The sequence below is a fragment of the Ixodes scapularis genome, unplaced genomic scaffold (genome assembly GCF_016920785.2).
Source record: "Ixodes scapularis isolate PalLabHiFi unplaced genomic scaffold, ASM1692078v2 PGA_scaffold1__304_contigs__length_218370807, whole genome shotgun sequence".
NCBI classification, from domain to species: Eukaryota; Metazoa; Arthropoda; class Arachnida; order Ixodida; family Ixodidae; genus Ixodes; species Ixodes scapularis.
In genome coordinates, this window is record NW_024609846.1 from 183,447,814 (window position 1) to 183,465,694 (window position 17,881).

A 17,881-nucleotide genomic window follows, 5' to 3' on the forward strand; every position below is an offset into this window, starting at 1 on the left:
AATTCATACTTTTTCGCAATGCAATGACGACGATTCAATATTTTATATAAATTACATTGGAGAAGCGCATTAAAAAACTGGTAATACATTTTTACGCGTGACTTTTGATTTTATGTACATTCCGTTTTCAACGTAGGCGTGATCTCCACAAGATCGCGTTGTTGAGCGATGACTGGCAACGTGAATGATCATCGTCCTTAAGATATTGGTAGCACTGCAAATGACGACAGCGACTGTGGAATGGAGTTACCTAAATGTAAAGAGAATGGCGTCATATGTGTGACATCGCACGCATGAGGAGCGTCTTGATAGGCTGGACCCAACGTCATTTACATTCCACCTTTAGAGTGGAGCTTTGGTAAAAAAATAGTTGAACACTGATTTCTATAAAAATTTCGCCACCGTGAAAAACCTCTATAAATATGCTGCAAAAATGCTTCTTTTCACTGTATTGTTAAACAAAAAATGCAATGAGCAGTCCATTCAAGACGGTAACCGACAGCGTTGATTTCCAGTCATCACCTTTTCTTCAAACATGAAACAATTACAGTAAAATCAAATATTTTCTTCCCCCCGAACAGCAGCAACGTTGCTCTTGTATCGAAAGTGATGACTAGAAGCGCGACCACGAGCTAAAGTCAGGAACACCAAATATAAGTAGGAAATACAAAGCATCACATTGGTGGTGTTGTTTTTATTTTGGTTTACCTTCTAGGTCATTTGTCTCTCAAGTAGATAATGTGACAATCACCTAATGCACAATTATAAACATATATGTTGGCGTTTCCACTGCATTCGCGGTGCACTAGGGGAATTTTGTGAAGATTAGAGCTTGGAGTGGTACGCATGAATCGAAAAACAACAAGATGTTGATTTAACATTTTTGTTAACTCAGAACGCAAAGAGGGACAGGAAAAACTTTCAGCCTTTCCACTCTGGTGAAGAAGAAAGGGAGAGCAGCGGAGCTGTAGCTTCTGTTCTCGGCAGTGGCTTTCCAGGTGAGCGATCTGCTCTTGTTTCGCAAGGAAATCTGAAACGCTCGGTGCAGTGGAACTTTAGGCGATAGTGGCCTCGCGGCGGTTGCGGAACCATTCCCGCTGCTGCGCACATCGCCGCTCGTTCCGTTCCTTCTCTTCTTCCTCTGAAGAAATGTTGCCGCGATCTACGAGCGACGGTGGCAAGCAGACAACCGGCAAACAAAACACTCGGGACAGCTACCGCCATCTATGAACGACGGCGGCCACCAGAGTGTTGTGTCCACCACGGGCGCGACATTTGTTGTTGTACCTATACGATCCTGGGCAAACTAGCGCTTAACAGCACCAGTGTAAAAATAGTGCCCGTGTAGAATCTCAATAGGCTTTTAGAGCGCAGCTCTTAGGCGCCCATTTCCGGATTGAGCGGCGTCGCCGTGCCGTCGTCGTCGGCGTAACCGCGCGTTGAATTATGGGAAACGTTTCATAATGAAACAGGCGGGTCTCCCTCGTGACCGGCGCGTTGCATTATGGAATGTTCCCACAAAGGACATCACGAGGGTCACGAGGGTTTCGCGCGTTTCATTAAGGGAAACGCCCCATGATGCAACGCGCTGGTTGGCGACGGCTGCGCCGTCGGAGTAACCGCGCGTTGCATTATGGGATGTTTCCCATAATGACGTCACACGTGACGTCACGAGGGTCCCGCGCGTTGGATCATGGGACGTTTTCCATAATGACGTCGCACGTGACGTCACGAAGGTCACTCGTGAAGATAACGACGAAGCTCACGACCTTCACAGTGAAGGTCATGTGAAGGTCACGACCGTCACAGTGACAGTCACAAACTTTACTAGGCCTTTACGAGTAAGGTCTTGAGGGTCACTTGTCACGAGTAACGTCACGAGGAAGGAGGGAGAGGGGAGGAGGAAGGGAGGAGAATGATGGGAGGAAAAGGCAGGAGGATTCAGGAGGGGAGGGGAGAAGGAGAAAAAGAAAAGTTGGGAGGGGGATTAAAAGAGGAGAAGGGAAGGAGGAGGGGCATACCCTCCTCGCCACACCATCCCCTCCTCTTTCTCAAGAGCTGCGCTCTGATTCGGCATTACAGGGAGTTGTAAACGTCTTTCATTTTTTAAGCTAATAGCTCTCGAACACTATCTTCTTTTTTTTACAGTAAGACTGCAAGTAGAGTACAAGAATGGGCACTGAAAATAACAAAATAACAAAAAAGGGAGAAAAGGTCTAAGATGCATTGGCAACGCTAGTCAAAACGCAGCCGTAATCTCAGAACCCAGACAATGTTTACAAAAAACGGCGAGTGAAAAAAATGTACGCCAAATTTTTCGGCAATTGTGTTGCATGCGTGAAGGGTTCTAGCTACACAAACGTTTGTAACATCGTTTAGTAGCACGTCTAAGTTGTTCAACCAGACGATTTCGTTCACGGCTCTCTTTATCAGATAGTTAAATGCGTGGCATGAAAACACTTGAAATGATAAACGGAATGATCTACACGAACCTTCTACCCCACTCCACCTCTCCTCCTCACCCCAGACCCGGTCACATTGCCTCCCTTTTACCAATCACCGTCGAGCACCTCACTCCTTCTTTCCCACCCGTTCGACCAGTCAGTGTCAAGCCTCGCGGCCACGTTTTTATCCAGGCTTCACGTTTGTGCTTCACGAAATGCCGAACACCTAGCGAAATAACGTTTCACGTTAAAACGTGTGAAGTGGAGACAGTGGAGAGCTGTCGCACGAAATGCTGGAAGAGGCGGGTAAGCCGTAGGTGGAAAAGGAACCGCAGAAAACCGACGAAGAAAGTTCCTAAGGATCGCCGATATGCGCTATCTGGCACTGGCCACCTGCATCACTACTTCCCTCTCTCTCCAAGGACAGGCGACCGGTTTCGGCCTGCACCTCCTTTGATGGTGAGGCAGTAGTGATGCCTTTTCGGTGTCACGCCTACAATAGACCAGTAAGGCGCACAGACTGAACAGGAACACCAGTCCCAGCCGAACGTTAGCGTGGTACTCCAGCGCAAATGTAAAATATCCAGTGCTACGACCTTGCTATGTAGGAGGAGCGGTTTAGTCACATCAATGTCAGTGTACACCAACTCGGCTCTTTGATGTCACATCAATGTCGCGGCGCTGCGGTCGATACTGCGCATTCGCAAACACTCTCTCGCACGTGATTCTGTTTTTTTGCCCCCGCACAATACCCACACCTGCTCTCGGCAAACTAGGACGTGTTTTGTAAAGAGTGTGTTTATGTATAGAGGAAACTATGTCAGAATAACAATGATGGATGGTGTCACAGTACAGACGGAGGGTCGGAGCCGGCCCGAACGTTCATCTCCGCCCCCCCCCCCCCCCCCCTTTCCACTTCAAAAAAAAAAAAGTTCGAGCAGCATTTTTCAGAACACAAAGAACCTCACAGGCAGCTTGAGAATGTATCTTCGTGTGTGGAACAAAGAATATAATAACTAAAAAAAAAGACACGCGAACACTACGCACACATACACGCGCGGGTCATAAACAAAAGGAGGGCTTGCGTGAAGTTCAGGCGTAAACAAAAAGAGTCAGTGATAACGACACACTCAGGTCCGGTGACGTGCTTTAACATCTCTGTTCTCCCGTTTGCTCAGAGCGGAGTCACCAACGGGGGAGTTATTTGGCGGCAGAGTAGAAAAGGAAGGGCGGGGGAAATAAGAAAGGGTAAAAGAGAAGGGGGAATGCGTCGTTTTGATTTCCCCCGGACGTAAAAACCCGGGACCCAGAGCGGAAGTCGGAAATGCTCCTGGACCTGAGACGGAAATAGAAGGCTGCCAGGAGAGGTGGCTGGGCTGTTAGGGCGTGGAGTCGGAGGTGGTTGATCTGATTAACAGCTGATTAGGAACAGCCAGGCTGGAACCTGGAATGCCAGTGCGCCTGTGTTCACTGCGGGCGGACTCGGTTCAGTAGTCGACCGGGTAGTCAGCCGAACCTGCCTCGGTTGTTATTGGAAGGACCATTGTTTATGTGAGGCCGCTGGGCCACAGTGGCTCGGGGCGTAAAGCTCATAACCCTAAGGGTAATAGTTTCTCCGCCGTTCTTGCTTTTGTTTTTAGGTTTGTTTCTGAGCTCGTATGGCAGGCGGTTTTGCGGTGGACGTGTCTGAAGGCAATGTTTAGGGGAGCCACCTAATGAAACAACGTAAAGTCTGCCAAACTGGCGCCGCTTGCGCCTTATACCGTAAAATGTCGAATGAACGCCCACACCCGAAAGATCGCCCACCCAATATTTGCGATTATTGATATCTTCTTTGTGGGTGGGCGTTTGTTCGGGATTTTTTGAAGGGTAGGTTTGAATGATTTGGTGTTTATTATTATTTTTTTTCAAATTGGGTGTGTGCTTTTTTTTTTTTTTACCTCGGGGTTAATTTTTTTTTTTTGCAGGTTTGATATTTCCCGGTGTCAATTTTCGGCGACAGACGAAGCAAAATCTGGATTTATCGGGGCTTGCTCGTATTGAAGAAAACAGGACACGGATGATGGCTTCCTCAACCTCCTGGAACACTTGCGTGATTTGAATACTTGAAAATCGTCCCATTACAAATAGAATTAAGGAAACAAGAAAGCAACTGGCCTGCTGAAAGTTCAGTGCACTCTGTGCTCCCTCCGGGTTAATATAATATAAAGCTGCACTTAAAGAACTATTTCTAGCCCACCTCGTCTTTTTTTTTGTATTAAAGGCTGACGAACAATCTGAAAGGAGGAAACTATCACTCAACGCGTCCTTTCCATTCGAGAAACAAAAAAACCCTTCTGCTTCCTGCGGGAAGTATAGCTCAGAGATCCGCTCATTTAGGTATAGGAGAGGGAGAGATAAAACTGAGAGAGGGAAACTGAATACCGTATTTCTGCCCGGCATAATACGATTCTGTAGGTCGGCCTTTAAGGACAACTCCAATTTGAAAGAGTTTTATTTTTGAGGTTTTTCGTTTCTGATTCTGCTAAAACTGGCTCGTAGATAAGTTTTCGGCGTTAATCGGTATTAACCGAAAGCACGGAACCCTACTTGTGGCCCAACACGCTGTTTACATAACAAGTTCGCGTTTTCCCCCACTAGGTGTGGGCAGTGCGCATGCGCAGAAATCAGTTCCGCGTAAGGTGAAGCGTTTCTGCGCATCTGCCTCGCCGACAGGGACACCTACCACCGAGCAGTGTGACGTCTGCAGGGGCGGATTTAGACGGGGGGTCCGGATGTCCTGACCCCCCTCTTGATTTCTGCATGTGCAAAATTTGGGGCGTGAAACGAGCGAGAGGGGGAGGGGGTTTCTAAACAAATGGTACGCTGACCAACACCTGACCGCCCCCTCAGAAAATTCCTGCATCCGTCCCTGCGTCTGAGTCGCCGCTTTATTATGTAAGCGAGACACACGCAAAGGAAGCTCTTTCCTCGAAACTTGTATCTTTTCCAATGGTTCGTTGGGATATCACAAAAAAAGAAGAAATTCTACAAAACGTTAGGTAAAATATTATATAAATTTCAACGTATCACATATTCCACTCAACTCTTTATCCACAATCATTCGTACCGCAAATACTAATTGACTGGGATAGCCCAAGAGTACACATTGCTACCAAAAATAATCTAACACACCTTTATAAACGCGATCGCGTGCATTGTTATTAACATCTAGTATTTTCTTTTTTACTAATTTGTTTTTACTTATATTTTTATTATCAATCGTTTTACCTCGTTTTGTATATTTTGTATTTTTGTAAATTCTTGTTCTTTAGTTTCGTTTTTGTATTTTGCCCATTCCCTATGTAATGCTCTCCCTTTGCGGTTCTTTAGGTGTATTCTTGATAAATAACATCAGATTTTACACGTTTCTCGCTTTTAGCTCGATTCGTGCATGTTTAAGAATCCCATTCCAAACATTGTCATATTAAAAACAAAAAAAACTTTTTTTTTTTTTCTTTATTGGGAGTGCTGTTTTCTAAGCAGGGCGTGGGACTGTGCGTGACCGCGCTCCTTCTCGCTAAGCGATCTATTCGTCTTGGAGGTCATTTGCATTCGGATCACGTCCACGACAAGTTGTTACCACCGAAGCCCGGGAACGAACCGGTTCCGCGTTTTCTAATCACGTGCTTCCACACGCGCGAGTTGCTCGCATAAGTCGGATTAAGCAGGGATTCTTTCTCTCAAGATCCCTCGATCTTGATGGCCGATAAACAAAAAAGGACAGACAGGTAAGTTGACAGCCCAGGAATCGCGCCACCATGTTATATTCTCTCGATTTTTGTATTAGTAGTCATTCCAGTCTAAAGAAGGGCTGACAGTAAGGACATCATTGAATCAACCGGGCCCTAACGAGTTTATCTGCCTCGGTCATCTGAGATGTGGGAAATAAATTTAAGGAGAAAAAAGAAGCTGCGTTATGAAAAAAAAATTATTCCTCGAATATTATTTTTCGAATATTTCTTTTATCTTAAATACTTAAACATAAGTCAACGTTTTTTACGGTTACTGAAAGTCAATCAATGCAGTAGAGGTTTGTAGAAGTTCACGTTCAAATCCCCCCTTAGAGCTAGTAACTATTAATTACGTTTTCGCGTGAAAGTCCTTCTTTAACTTTTAATTGACCTGCCTTATGGCACAGCTAAGGTTTAACTTAAAAGGGCGAAGGCGAAGTATAATTGTTAGTAGCTCAATTCACTTTAATATAATTCTGTATATTATAATAGGGCGAGCCAGTTGGTCAGCTATAATACACCGAAATAGCGCGAAGGAAAGAAAAGGTTGGCTCAATTATTATTGTCTGTCAATGAATTATTACTTAATCGTCGGCATAGCGATTGTCCCGTTTTCGTGTCCCTGTCCTTGCCTGTTCTTCGCGTTTAGCATGCTGCCTGAACTCCAAATTGGCGTAGCGATACTAAGGGATTTGAAAACCTACAGTAAGACACACTCACGCTTGAAGGAGAATGCCTAAAAAGCAGACGGGCTGGTGTACCTTGAACCGGGTGTTAAACCCTGAGAGTGTCCTCCCGTCACGGGTTTTAACGTCATGTTTAATATACACCATTACGTCGGCAGATTATCTTCGTTAAAAACTTAATCACACTCATATCGTTAATATTTCGGTAATTCGTAGGAGCTCAAAGGTTTTATAATTAAAAAAATCGATATAAACGGGTAGAAAACATTGAAAACTTTTAATCCCATCAGAGAGACGTAATTTGCCTCTACCTCCGAGCTCCAGCAAGGCCGAACACTGCGTGGGAAGTCCCTTTCGAAGCAGCAATGGCAAAGTACTTTCCTTCCTTGAGCAACGGCTTTCTTCGCCCCCCCCTCCTCCCCCCCTCCACGTCGCTCCATCCTTAACGAGGGGAAACTTTACGTTCTCCCCGACGTCGTAAAAGCGCGCAAAGAATCTATACAGGATCGACTTCAAAAGAGCGTATACATCGCCGTGGCGCAACAAAAGGTGCCTTTGTGCACAGAAAGCGACTTCGTGGGGAAGCTGCTGCTACATCAAAAGCATATTAAAGAAAAAAAGGAAGAGAAGTGGGACGAGAGAAATGTGGAGTTGCTCGCAGTTTTCATTTTTGACCCTCCCCCTCTTCCTGACTCCCTCCCGGCTCTCCCGACCTCTCTATTACGACGAGGAGGGGCGGGCACGACGGGTCCTTTGTGTCGGGCGCGGGGCTCGGGAATTTGTTGCCGCACTCGCGTACTTTCTCTCCTTCCCTTTCTTAATGCACCCTTTGGATCATATGTGTTGCTCAGGGCTACTGCACTGTTTCTCGACCCCCCCCCCCCCCTTTTTTTTTTTCTTTTTTTTAATCTCGCACCTTTCATTTAGTTCGTGTATTGCTTCGATTAATTTCTTGCTTCTCTTTCTTTAGCTGCGATCATTTTAAAACTCAAATTGAGACAGTTTATTTATTTTTGAATTCGAGATTTAGGCACATACTTTCGTCGTGGCGATGCTTGCTGATAGTGCGGCTGTATTCTACTTCTTGTTATTTTGTGATTCATATAGTCTCATATCTTTGCGCATGAAGCACACGGCGAAGACGCCTTTCAAACGCAATGTTTCATGCCTAGTGTTTTTGTGTGTGTGTGTGTGCGTTGTTGAAGAAATAAACAAAACAGTTTGTAGATTTTCACGAGCAGCATTCAAATTACAGAAAGAAGACGAATCCGAGCGTGCGAAATAAATTACAATATACAAAAAATTCTCTTTTATTATATTTTTTTTTGTTTTTTGTAAATGATGTTGGGCGTGATTGATGCGCGATAGCTTCGTGCTTGCTACGCTCCCTTTCACATTAAGTCCCACCGCAAGCATTGCCAAAATAGCGGATAAACCGGCGCGTTTGCTTTCACCGGTTTAACTAATCACGCATAGGAAAATAAAACGCAGGACCAAGGGGCATTTACTATGCGTGATCGCTCCGGCCGGGAATACCCAACACAGGAAGACGACAACTGCCTCGGCGATGCACTTTTTCGTTATGTTCGATCGGCTCTATTCGGATTGTGGCATCGGCTGCGGTTAAGGCTTATAGAGCGAAACGGATGATATACGCCTTTTCTTCTCACACCTTCTTTCTTTTTTTTCTCCCGATGTCATACAAAGGCCTCGTTTGTTTGTTTTTTGTTTGTTTGTTTGTTTGTTTGTTTTATGCAAAAAGCGTCATTTTTTTGTATACACGTTTACACAGATTAGTTTGACCCAAAGGGCGGTGTCTCCGGTGTAAAAAGAAAATTCGGCCGGTGCGGTACTATACGGCTAGTCCGGTGTGTTTAAGGTACGCTAACTATATTGGAACTCTCTCCGGTACGATGCTCGTTCAGATAGAAACGTGTAGGGTAGGAGATCGAACCCAGAATCGCCTTGTTCTCTATCTCCTATGTCACATTTCTTCAATATTTGCAGGAAAACGTCGAGGTATTTGCTAGGGTGAAGTAACTTAGCAAATTACTGTCATATGTGAGCTGAGGAACAGTGTCCCATGGGCGGTAGCGACTTGTAGCCTTACGGCCTCTTTAACTACTAAACCTTAAAATGCGCGTTGTAGTTCATTAATAAAATGCTATAAGTACTAAAGCTGCCATGAAATATCTGAAGAAATATGCAAAAACGAATATTATATATATATATATATATATATATGCAAATTGCGTATTAAAAGTATCGAAACATCGTCTGAAGTCATTGTAGTTAACAATTTTGAGCGCTAAAATGCTCGATACTAGTATATAGTACCCTAGTTGATACGCTCAACGTTTGACGCTAAAGTAATAGGCCAGGGGAAGAACCGAACAATGAATTAGTAGGTCCGAAAACAACATATGCCTCCACCCACATGTTTTTACTGTAGAATGCGAATAGCAATCAACAAGAATAGAAAATTCTCCTTCCAGAAAATATTAAGGATAATCCCTTCTCAACCCGATGATATGTGTGATCACTGAACTCGATCGCCACTCAGCTCATAATACGGTAGAAGCCAATTTATCGTTTCGACCAGTTAACTGTACGTCGATCTTTCGCCATGTTATCACTCTCTCGCCCACACCTACGCTCAGGAAGCGGGGTCAGGTGAGGAGATTTTACAGCTTTCTCGAAAACAGCTCAACTTGGAGGGGTTTTTATGCTTCGGTTTGCAATCGTAGCGCTTCTCGGCATTGACTGCACCGCGCCCCGCAGAGAAATAGTGCAATCAACATCTGCTTCACTGTCCTCGCGCAATGCAGCAGAGCAGGCACGTAGCCAGAAAGGGGGGGGGGGGGGCTCATGAGGCTTGCCCCCCCCCCCCCCCCCGGAATCTTCTATTCTGCTGGGACCTCCTCTCCCCCTCTCCCTCATAAAGCATTTTGTCATGAGCGGCGCCCCCCCCCCCCCCCCCCCCCCCCAACCGGAACAAAACCCTGGCTACGCGCCTGCTGCAGAGGCAGGTTGCACTATTTCTCCATGTCGCACGGTGCCGTCGGTGCCGAGAAGAGCTCCGATTGCAAACCGAAACTTAAAAACCCGTCCAAGTTGATAAGTTTTTCACAAAGCTGTAAAATGCAGCGCGTGCCTTCTATCTGTTGCATTGTCATTGTTTACATCCTATCTATTCGCTGTTATCAAGCCGATAGCAGTTTCCCTGTTGACGTCACTAGTCGTGGCGTTCTCTATATATCTGTGTTCGAAGCAATAAAGGGGGCGTTGTCCCATACTGGCTACCACCGGAGCGTGTCATACTCGCGTCGCGCCTGGCCGAACGGCGGATGGCAGCTAAGACGTAACAGTGGCGACGAGCTGAACTCACTCAACGGGCACGACAAGCAAGGACAGCCCAAGAATGGCAACTGCGGCCACGGCGTTTCAAGTTCCCTTCTTCCACGACGCAGAAGATAAGTGGGAAACTTATGTTGTTCGAGTTGAAGCCTACTTTGAAGGAAATGCTATTACCGAAGATAAGAGGAAGCGCGCACTGTTGGTAGCCGCGCTCGGCTCCAGGCCGATTGGAATACTGTGCGGAATATGCGCGCCTCGAAGGGTCAACGAACTGACGTACAAGGAAGTTGTCGGCATCCTGGGTCGACACTACGCGCCCAAGCCTAACGAAATAGCTGAAAGCTACAAGTTTTTCAATCGGCAACAGCGGGAAGGCGAGTCGGTACAAGACTTCATCGTGGAACTGAGGAAAATCGCGGAAAATTGCAATTTCGGAGACAGCTTGGACCGCATGCTGCGGGATCGCATTGTTTGCGGAGTGCGAAACCAGACAGTTCAACGTCAACTACTGGCAAGGCGAGACCTGACTTTGGCAGAGGCAGAAGATTTAGCTACCGCGGCAGAGGTAGCCACAAAGGAGGTAAAGAACATGGAAAGCCAGGAGGTGAAAAATGAAGCGGAGCTACACAGAATAGCCGGAAAGTCCCGAAAACAGCCAGACCTGGGAAGGAGGTACAATACAAGGAAAGAAGAATGCGAGCGATGCGGAAGCAGTTCACATGCACGGGACGCGTGTCGGCACAGATTCGCCAGATGTTTCCGATGCGGCAGACAAGGCCATTTCGCGAAGAAATGTGGGGCGCATAATGACGTTGCAACTCCAGGACGACCAATCTCGACGATTGCAGCTGCGACGGCGTCAGAGGGAGAGGACCTGGACTTGGCATCAGTGTACACGGTACAACCTCGAACACGGGCAAGTTTTGAACCGCCGGTCCGAAGGCAGATCTCCTGGGGGGGAGTACGACTGACCATGGAAGTCGACACGGGCTCTCCTGTTTGTGTTATTCCCCGTGAAGTGTACAATGAGCACAAGGACCATTGGCCGGCGCTGTCGGCAACCAAGCTGAGTCTCCGATGCTACTTGGGACAGCTGCCCATCCTCGGGGAGCTACACATGAGGGCGACCGTCCATGACGTCACGGTGCCGGTTTCGCTCGTGGTTGTGAACTGCCCTGGACCAAGCCTGTGTGGTCGAGACGTAATCGGCAAACTGAACTTACTGGACCCTCTGGTGTCAAGCGTGGTTGCAGGCTCAACGAGAGAGCTGGAAGACCTGCTGTTGCAGTTTCAGGACCTGTTCGAGCCAGGCCTGGGAACCATCAAGGGGCCACCGGTACGTTTTCATTTGAGGGAGGGAGCGGTGCCGAAGTTTATGAAGGCACGACCTGTTCCATACGCGCTTCGCGACAAAGTGTCAGAGGAGCTGGATCGGTTGGTAGAGGCCGGAGTTATCTCACCTGTAAGCCATTCGGAGTGGGCAGCACCGATTGTACCGGTGCAGAAAAAGAACGGCTCGATACGCCTGTGCGGCGATTTTAAGTTGACAGCGAACATGGCGTGCAACACAGAGCAGTATCCGCTACCTAACATAGCTGATATGTTTGCGTCGTTGCGGGGCGGTTCTTTATTTAGCCCCTTAGACCTTAGGGATGCCTACAGCCAGGTGGCATTGGATGAAGAGTCGAAGGAATTAACAGTCATCAACACCCATCGTGGCCTTTACAGCTTCAATCGCCTTCCGTTTGGAGTTGCTTCCGCGCCGGCGATTTTTCAGAGGAAAATGGAGAGCATGCTCGCAGATCTGGAGGGCGTGCAAGTGTACCTGGACGACGTCCTGGTAGCGGAACAACCGGGAACCGACAACCTGAGCAGGGTGCTGCAACGCTTCCGGGACATGGGTGTCAAGCTTCGGCGATCAAAATGCCAATTTAGGAAGCCGGACATCACTTACCTGGGCCACCAGATCGACAAGGAAGGACTACATCCAATCGAGAAAAACTTGGAGGCCATCCGAGATGCACCGACGCCGTCAAATGTAAGCGAACTTCGCTCCTTCCTTGGGCTTCTGACGTATTATCACCGATTCTTGCCCAATATGTCGACGCTGCTACCACCGTTATACGAGCTGCTCGGCAAGGATCAAAGGTGGAATTGGGGACCAAGGCAAGATAAGGCCGCCAAACAGGCCAAGGCCGCGCTGCTGACATCACCGGTCCTGACATTTTTTGACCCTGAGAAGCCACTGCGACTGGAATGTGACGCGTCCCCAACAGGAGTGGGCGCCGTCCTATCGCACAAGATCCGGGGTGTCGATACACCGATAGCTTTTCGGTCAAGAACATTGACCTCCGCCGAAAAGAACTATTCGCAACTAGAAAAGGAGGCACTTGCGTTGATCTTTGGCGTAATCAAGTTCCGTGATTATTTACTGGGACGCCAATTCGTATTAGTCACGGACCATCAACCACTTGTGGGTCTGCTTCGAGAAGACCGGCCTGTCCCGCTACTGGCGTCTGGACGGATTCAAAGGTGGGCTCTGCTACTCAGCGATTTTCGGTACAAAATAGAATTTCGACCCGGCAAACAAAACGGAAACGCTGACGCGCTGAGTCGATTGCCACTTCCACGGCAAGGACCACCAGTGGAAGAAGACCTCCCGGAATTTGTGCTGACGTTGCACCGCGTAGACGAAGCATTTATGTCCGCGCAGCGGCTAGAAGACTTGATGAAAACAGACGATACGTTGTTGCAGGTCATCAAGTACGTGCAGAACGGATGGCCTGCTAGCCTTCTGAAGAACCAGACAGAGGTACAGCCTTATTTTTCCCGGAAGCTCGAGCTGTCTACGTGCCGTGGGTTACTTTACTGGGGCCGGCGCCTCGTGATTCCGACACGGGCCCGCCCGGACATCCTGAAGCTGCTGCACGAATCTCACCAGGGGGTATCAGCCATGAAGAGAAATGCGCGGTCGTTGTTTTGGTGGCCGGGACTGGACCGGGAGGTGGAACAACTGAGCGGAAATTGTAACGAGTGCGTACAAGCCGCCCCAATGCCGTCTGCGTGCTCGCCGGTGAATTGGCCAGAAACAAAAGAAAGATGGTCGAGAGTGCACATCGATTTTGCAGGACCAGTTGAGGGAAGGATGTTGCTGATAGTCGTCGATTCCCATTCCAAATGGATTGAAGCTTGCATCATGCGATCAACAACGGCAGAGGCGACTGTGAATCAACTCCGAGAACTGTTCAGCAGGTTCGGTCTGCCCAGAACAATCGTTTCTGATAATGGACCTCAGTTCATTAGTCAGCATTTTGAAGATTTTGTGAAAAGAAACAATGTGTGTCACCTCCGCTGTGCGCCCTATCATCCTCAGTCTAACGGGTTGGCTGAACGGGCAGTCAGGACGATCAAGTTCGGCCTCGCTAAGTTAACTGGGGGAGATTTGGGAAAAAGGCTGGCGCAGCTTCTGATAAATTATCGCCGGACGCCTTTAGCGTGTGGCAAGTCCCCAGGGGAAATACTTCTCGGGTACCGCATTCGTTCGCGCCTGGACATGAGTGTACCGTTCCGGCCTGCGTTATTGTCCGACGATGTGAAGGTTCAAGGAGACTCCTGGGACCTTGGAGCACCGGTGTGGGTCCGCAACTTCGGCCAAGGTGAAAGATGGTCACCGGGGACCGTCCAGAACAAGCTCGGGTCAAGGATGCTGGTCATCGAGACTCCGGAGGGAACAGTCCGTCGACACATGGACCAGGTCCGCGGCAGACAAGGTCCGACTGAAAGTCTGGGTGGCCCTAAAAACGGTTCGGACAACGTCGGGCCGCCAGTGACACTAGGACAGCCGGACAGCCAGGGGCCACCGAGCGATGAAGACGCGCCAGCCCCCGACGGTCAAGACCAACCAGCCTTACGACGCTCAACGCGGACAGGGAAACCGATCGATCGTTTGCAATATTAAGAGGAGAAGAAATGTTGCATTGTCATTGTTTACATCCTATCTATTCGCTGTTATCAAGCCGATAGCAGTTTCCCTGTTGACGTCACTAGTCGTGGCGTTCTCTATATATCTGTGTTCGAAGCAATAAAGGGGGCGTTGTCCCATACTGGCTACCACCGGAGCGTGTCATACTCGCGTCGCGCCTGGCCGAACGGCGGATGGCAGCTAAGACGTAACACTATCGTACTCCAATTTTTTTGATTTAGTGTTTTCCATGACGTTCAGCAAGTTTCAAAATGAACCCATTCCCTTCAACTCAATATTTAAAGAAATTAATTGGGGTAAAATAATTTAAAACTTAATTATCCCGAACTTTAATCATTTTCCTAAATAGGCCCCTGGCGTAGGCCCGAAACGGCACAAGCTTTTCTTTGGCGCAGTACGTAGTTTTCGCAATATCAAATTTGTCCACCTTTCGTGAAAGACCCTGTATAATTTTCTAACTTTGTGTGGAATTGTGCTTTTTTTTTATTGAAAAGAAGCGCTTCCCATTCCAGAAAGAAACTTCCTCAATTCAAAAATTACGCATGTTTTATAATAATACTAAATGCCAGACCTTTTTCGAGTATGAGAAAAAGCGGCAGCTGAGGAACACGCATATCAAAAATCTGTTTAAAAAAATCCGAACCGGGGCAATTTAAAACCATTTTACCCGGGAAGCCGATGTCTGTTTCGAAGGTAACCGTAAAACTGCGCAGATATTCTAGATCATTTCGCAAAGTGGAAGATATTTCGGCAAGATTATTATGGTGGAGACATTTTGGGGAATTTTACATGCACCACCACTGCGATGCTAGGCCTGGGACCCTTGCAGGCTGTTCCATAAAAAAAGATATCGGAAAGTTGCGCTCTACTTGTCTTAACCGCTCGATCTCTCTTTTGATGGACACTCCAGCGCTCGCCCTCTTGCGGACAAACGAAGAACCAGAGGAGCGGGAACAGTTGAGTCGATGGTGGCAAGGACTATCGGTCTTGGTGCTACTGTTCCCGCGTGGTTCTGGTCGGCGTGTTTGTGCATCAGGTAGTTTTTACGGGAAAAGCGAGTGCGTTAAAATATAAATTGCTGCATTCTGCTGCTTTGCAAATTTTACATCTCAAAACATGCTCATTTTCTTAAGGTACGTCAACGTGTCCGTGATATATTGCTGCCCAGACCGCCTCGTACTTGTAGCATAGAAGTGAAAAAATAATTTAAGCACACTTTCTAGTGCCGGCAAGCAGGAGCGAGGGAAATCTTGAAGAATCTACCCAGTCCATTCGATCATCTTGGAACCACCGCCCTACAATCTACTGTACTCTGACCTACTGTGATACCAAACGTATTGATACCTGCTAACTTCCGGTGCACCTAAGCTGCCATGGAAATTCCAACTACGGTGACTGGAAAACGTTTTGGACTGGTGTGTTTAGCGTCCTACTGTATCCACAGGTCGAAGGCGGTCCTGAAGTGGAAAGAAATGACGTCGCAAAAGCCGGCGTGTAATGTTGTCGGATGTCTCAATCCTGGCGGTTGGTGCCAGGAGTTCCGATAAACAATATGACCGAACGCCAGTCTTGGTGTCGTCGTGGCGCCCCAACTCCTGGCTCCCTAAGCTTTGCGGACTGCCAAGTTGGAGAGCGACCTGCTACAAAACAAGCGCCTGCGACATCCACCACCGCTGTTACGACACCGCCAGAATCGCGGCCGCGGCGGCAACATGAAACTTTTATGACGTTGTGAGCCGGAAATCCAGAAACCCCTTTTTAATTCGAAAGCATTAACTCTCTCGTGGAGCGAGCTGACGTCATCAGGTTGAAGCGCGAAAACGACTCCTAGTTCCGTGATCACCTTCAGTTCCATTGGCTGGCGGGTGTCGACGGGGCTCCCATTGGCCCCTGAGCCATGGCCTCGGAGGTCCCGAAGTGCGCGCGCGCTAGGACGCAGCAGACGATAAAGGGAGCGGACGCGCAGACGACAAAGGAAGCGGACGAGCGGTCGCAGTCACACCCCATAAGAAATGCTTAGGTGTACCTCGAGCTTTTTTTTTAGGACACAGATCAGTTGGAGACGCGTTCAAGGTAGGGTGCCTTCATGTGCGCTTCGCATAGAATGATGCCAACTGCCTGTTTCCCTTTCCCACACCCTCTTCCACTGCCATTTTGTTCCTCTCATTGTTTCCCCGTGCGCCGGAAAGTGGCCTTTGTGTCCATCGGCCCTCTCATCCGAGGAGGAAAATGCTAATCCTCCCTCCGTAGGTTCCACAACGCTGCTCCGAACTTGTGAAGGCGCTTGCTTCCTAGAGGGTTATAAGCCCCACGGATTATCGCCGAGAACTAAAATGGCTGCTGCTTTGTCGGCGAGCGGTATTACAAAATGGGGCATCACCCTAGCAAAGCGTACATGAAGGCTCCCTAGTTCCAGGCATCATAATGCCACCCTAACAAAAACGAAACAAAGCGTTAGGAAAGAAATCTTCGGCGTTTACTGAACGCGGAGAGAAATGCAGTTTTTTCCCGATCTGCCAGCAAGCAACGCGTCTAAACCTCCAGGGCTCATTAACAATCGTTTCACTTCTAGAGGACGAAACTCGGTCCGTCTCAACGAAGCCCGTATAGGGATTATGGGGGCTTCAGAAAAATATATCCCCGCTTCCCCTTCTAGACTTGTTCAACAGACAAATGTTTTCTGCCAGCGCTGATCCTTTTCCCAATCGCGGCCGGCGGTGCGGTAAATTAAGTGCTAAGCGGGCGGGAAACGAGGGAGGGCCTTGAAGTGGAAAACGACGCGGCCCCTTGCAAATGGCGAGAAAATTACGAAGCTCAATCAACTCCGCTCCTCGACGACGACGTATAGATTATTTTCTCTCTCTTTCTCTCTCTCTTAATGCTCTTCGCATATGTTCAAGTGGCCCCAACTCCGTTACCGTTGTCTTCTTTTCCCACTTGGTACAACTCGCTTCGAGGACAATGAACAATCTGTCTGGGGCAGTCCGTCAAAGGCAACGAAGGTGCCACTTGATGGGGTTTTCAACCAGCAGCACTCGCTATCGGAATCATATATTCATTGTGACATGTCGTGGAGGAATTTTGAATGTATAAAGGACTTCTTCCCCATTTTTGCACTTCTTCCTTGGGGGCAGTGCATCATTTTAACTGAAATGTCTCCACGCATACGACCTGAACGTAGATTGCTTCTCCACCTGCTGTACTCCATTCATCCTTAAGCTGAAACTGGAAGCTCCACCTTCCGGGCAAGCTCGCTGGCCTCCGCAGTGCTTTGGTTGCGCGTGTCTGCGCGTTCACCCTTGTGTAAGCAAGGGCAGAAAGCTCGCGCTGAAGGCGGAGCTTCTAGTATCAGCTAAGGGGGAGACGGAGTGTAGAATATTCTCCCGATACGCAGTTCTACCTTATTACGCAGCGTCTGTTTGGAGAGAGAAGGGTTCAGTGTAGTACAAAATACTTGATAAAGGTATTTGAATTAAGTTACCAAATACCTGCTTCATAAAGTATTTAAAACACTACACAAGTTACTTTCACTGTAAGGTATCTCGAGTAGAGTACAAATCCTAAAGAATGTAATTCAATTACATTTCAAGATACTTTTTATTGCTTTATTTGTATCGACGTCAGTGACAAACACAATTA

The 17,881-nt window shown here is 47.9% G+C and overlaps 2 protein-coding genes across 2 annotated transcripts; both read left to right on the plus strand.

Annotated features, from left to right (window-relative positions):
- The first annotated feature begins 10,076 nt into the window (after positions 1-10,076).
- LOC121835875 lies at positions 10,077-11,465 on the plus strand. The gene is made up of 2 exons (XM_042290416.1): positions 10,077-11,410; positions 11,460-11,465. Exons 1-2 carry the CDS (start codon positions 10,325-10,327, stop codon positions 11,463-11,465), a joined length of 1,092 nt encoding a protein of 363 aa, XP_042146350.1. The 5' UTR covers positions 10,077-10,324.
- Positions 11,466-11,927: 462 nt separating this feature from the next.
- Positions 11,928-14,218, plus strand: LOC115310167 (uncharacterized protein K02A2.6-like). The gene is made up of 2 exons (XM_042290417.1): positions 11,928-12,298; positions 13,859-14,218. Exons 1-2 carry the CDS (start codon positions 12,044-12,046, stop codon positions 14,216-14,218), a joined length of 615 nt encoding a protein of 204 aa, XP_042146351.1. The 5' UTR covers positions 11,928-12,043.
- The last annotated feature ends 3,663 nt before the right edge of the window (positions 14,219-17,881 follow it).

Coding starts and splice junctions, on each gene's coding strand:
- LOC115310167 (XM_042290417.1), top strand. CDS start 12,044: ATGGAGAGCATGCTCGCAGATCTGGAGGGCGTGCAAGTGTACCTGGAC. Junction 12,299..13,858: donor ATGCACCGACGCCGTCAAAT/GTAAGCGAACTT, acceptor GACGATGTGAAG/GTTCAAGGAGACTCCTGGGA.
- LOC121835875 (XM_042290416.1), top strand. CDS start 10,325: ATGGCAACTGCGGCCACGGCGTTTCAAGTTCCCTTCTTCCACGACGCA.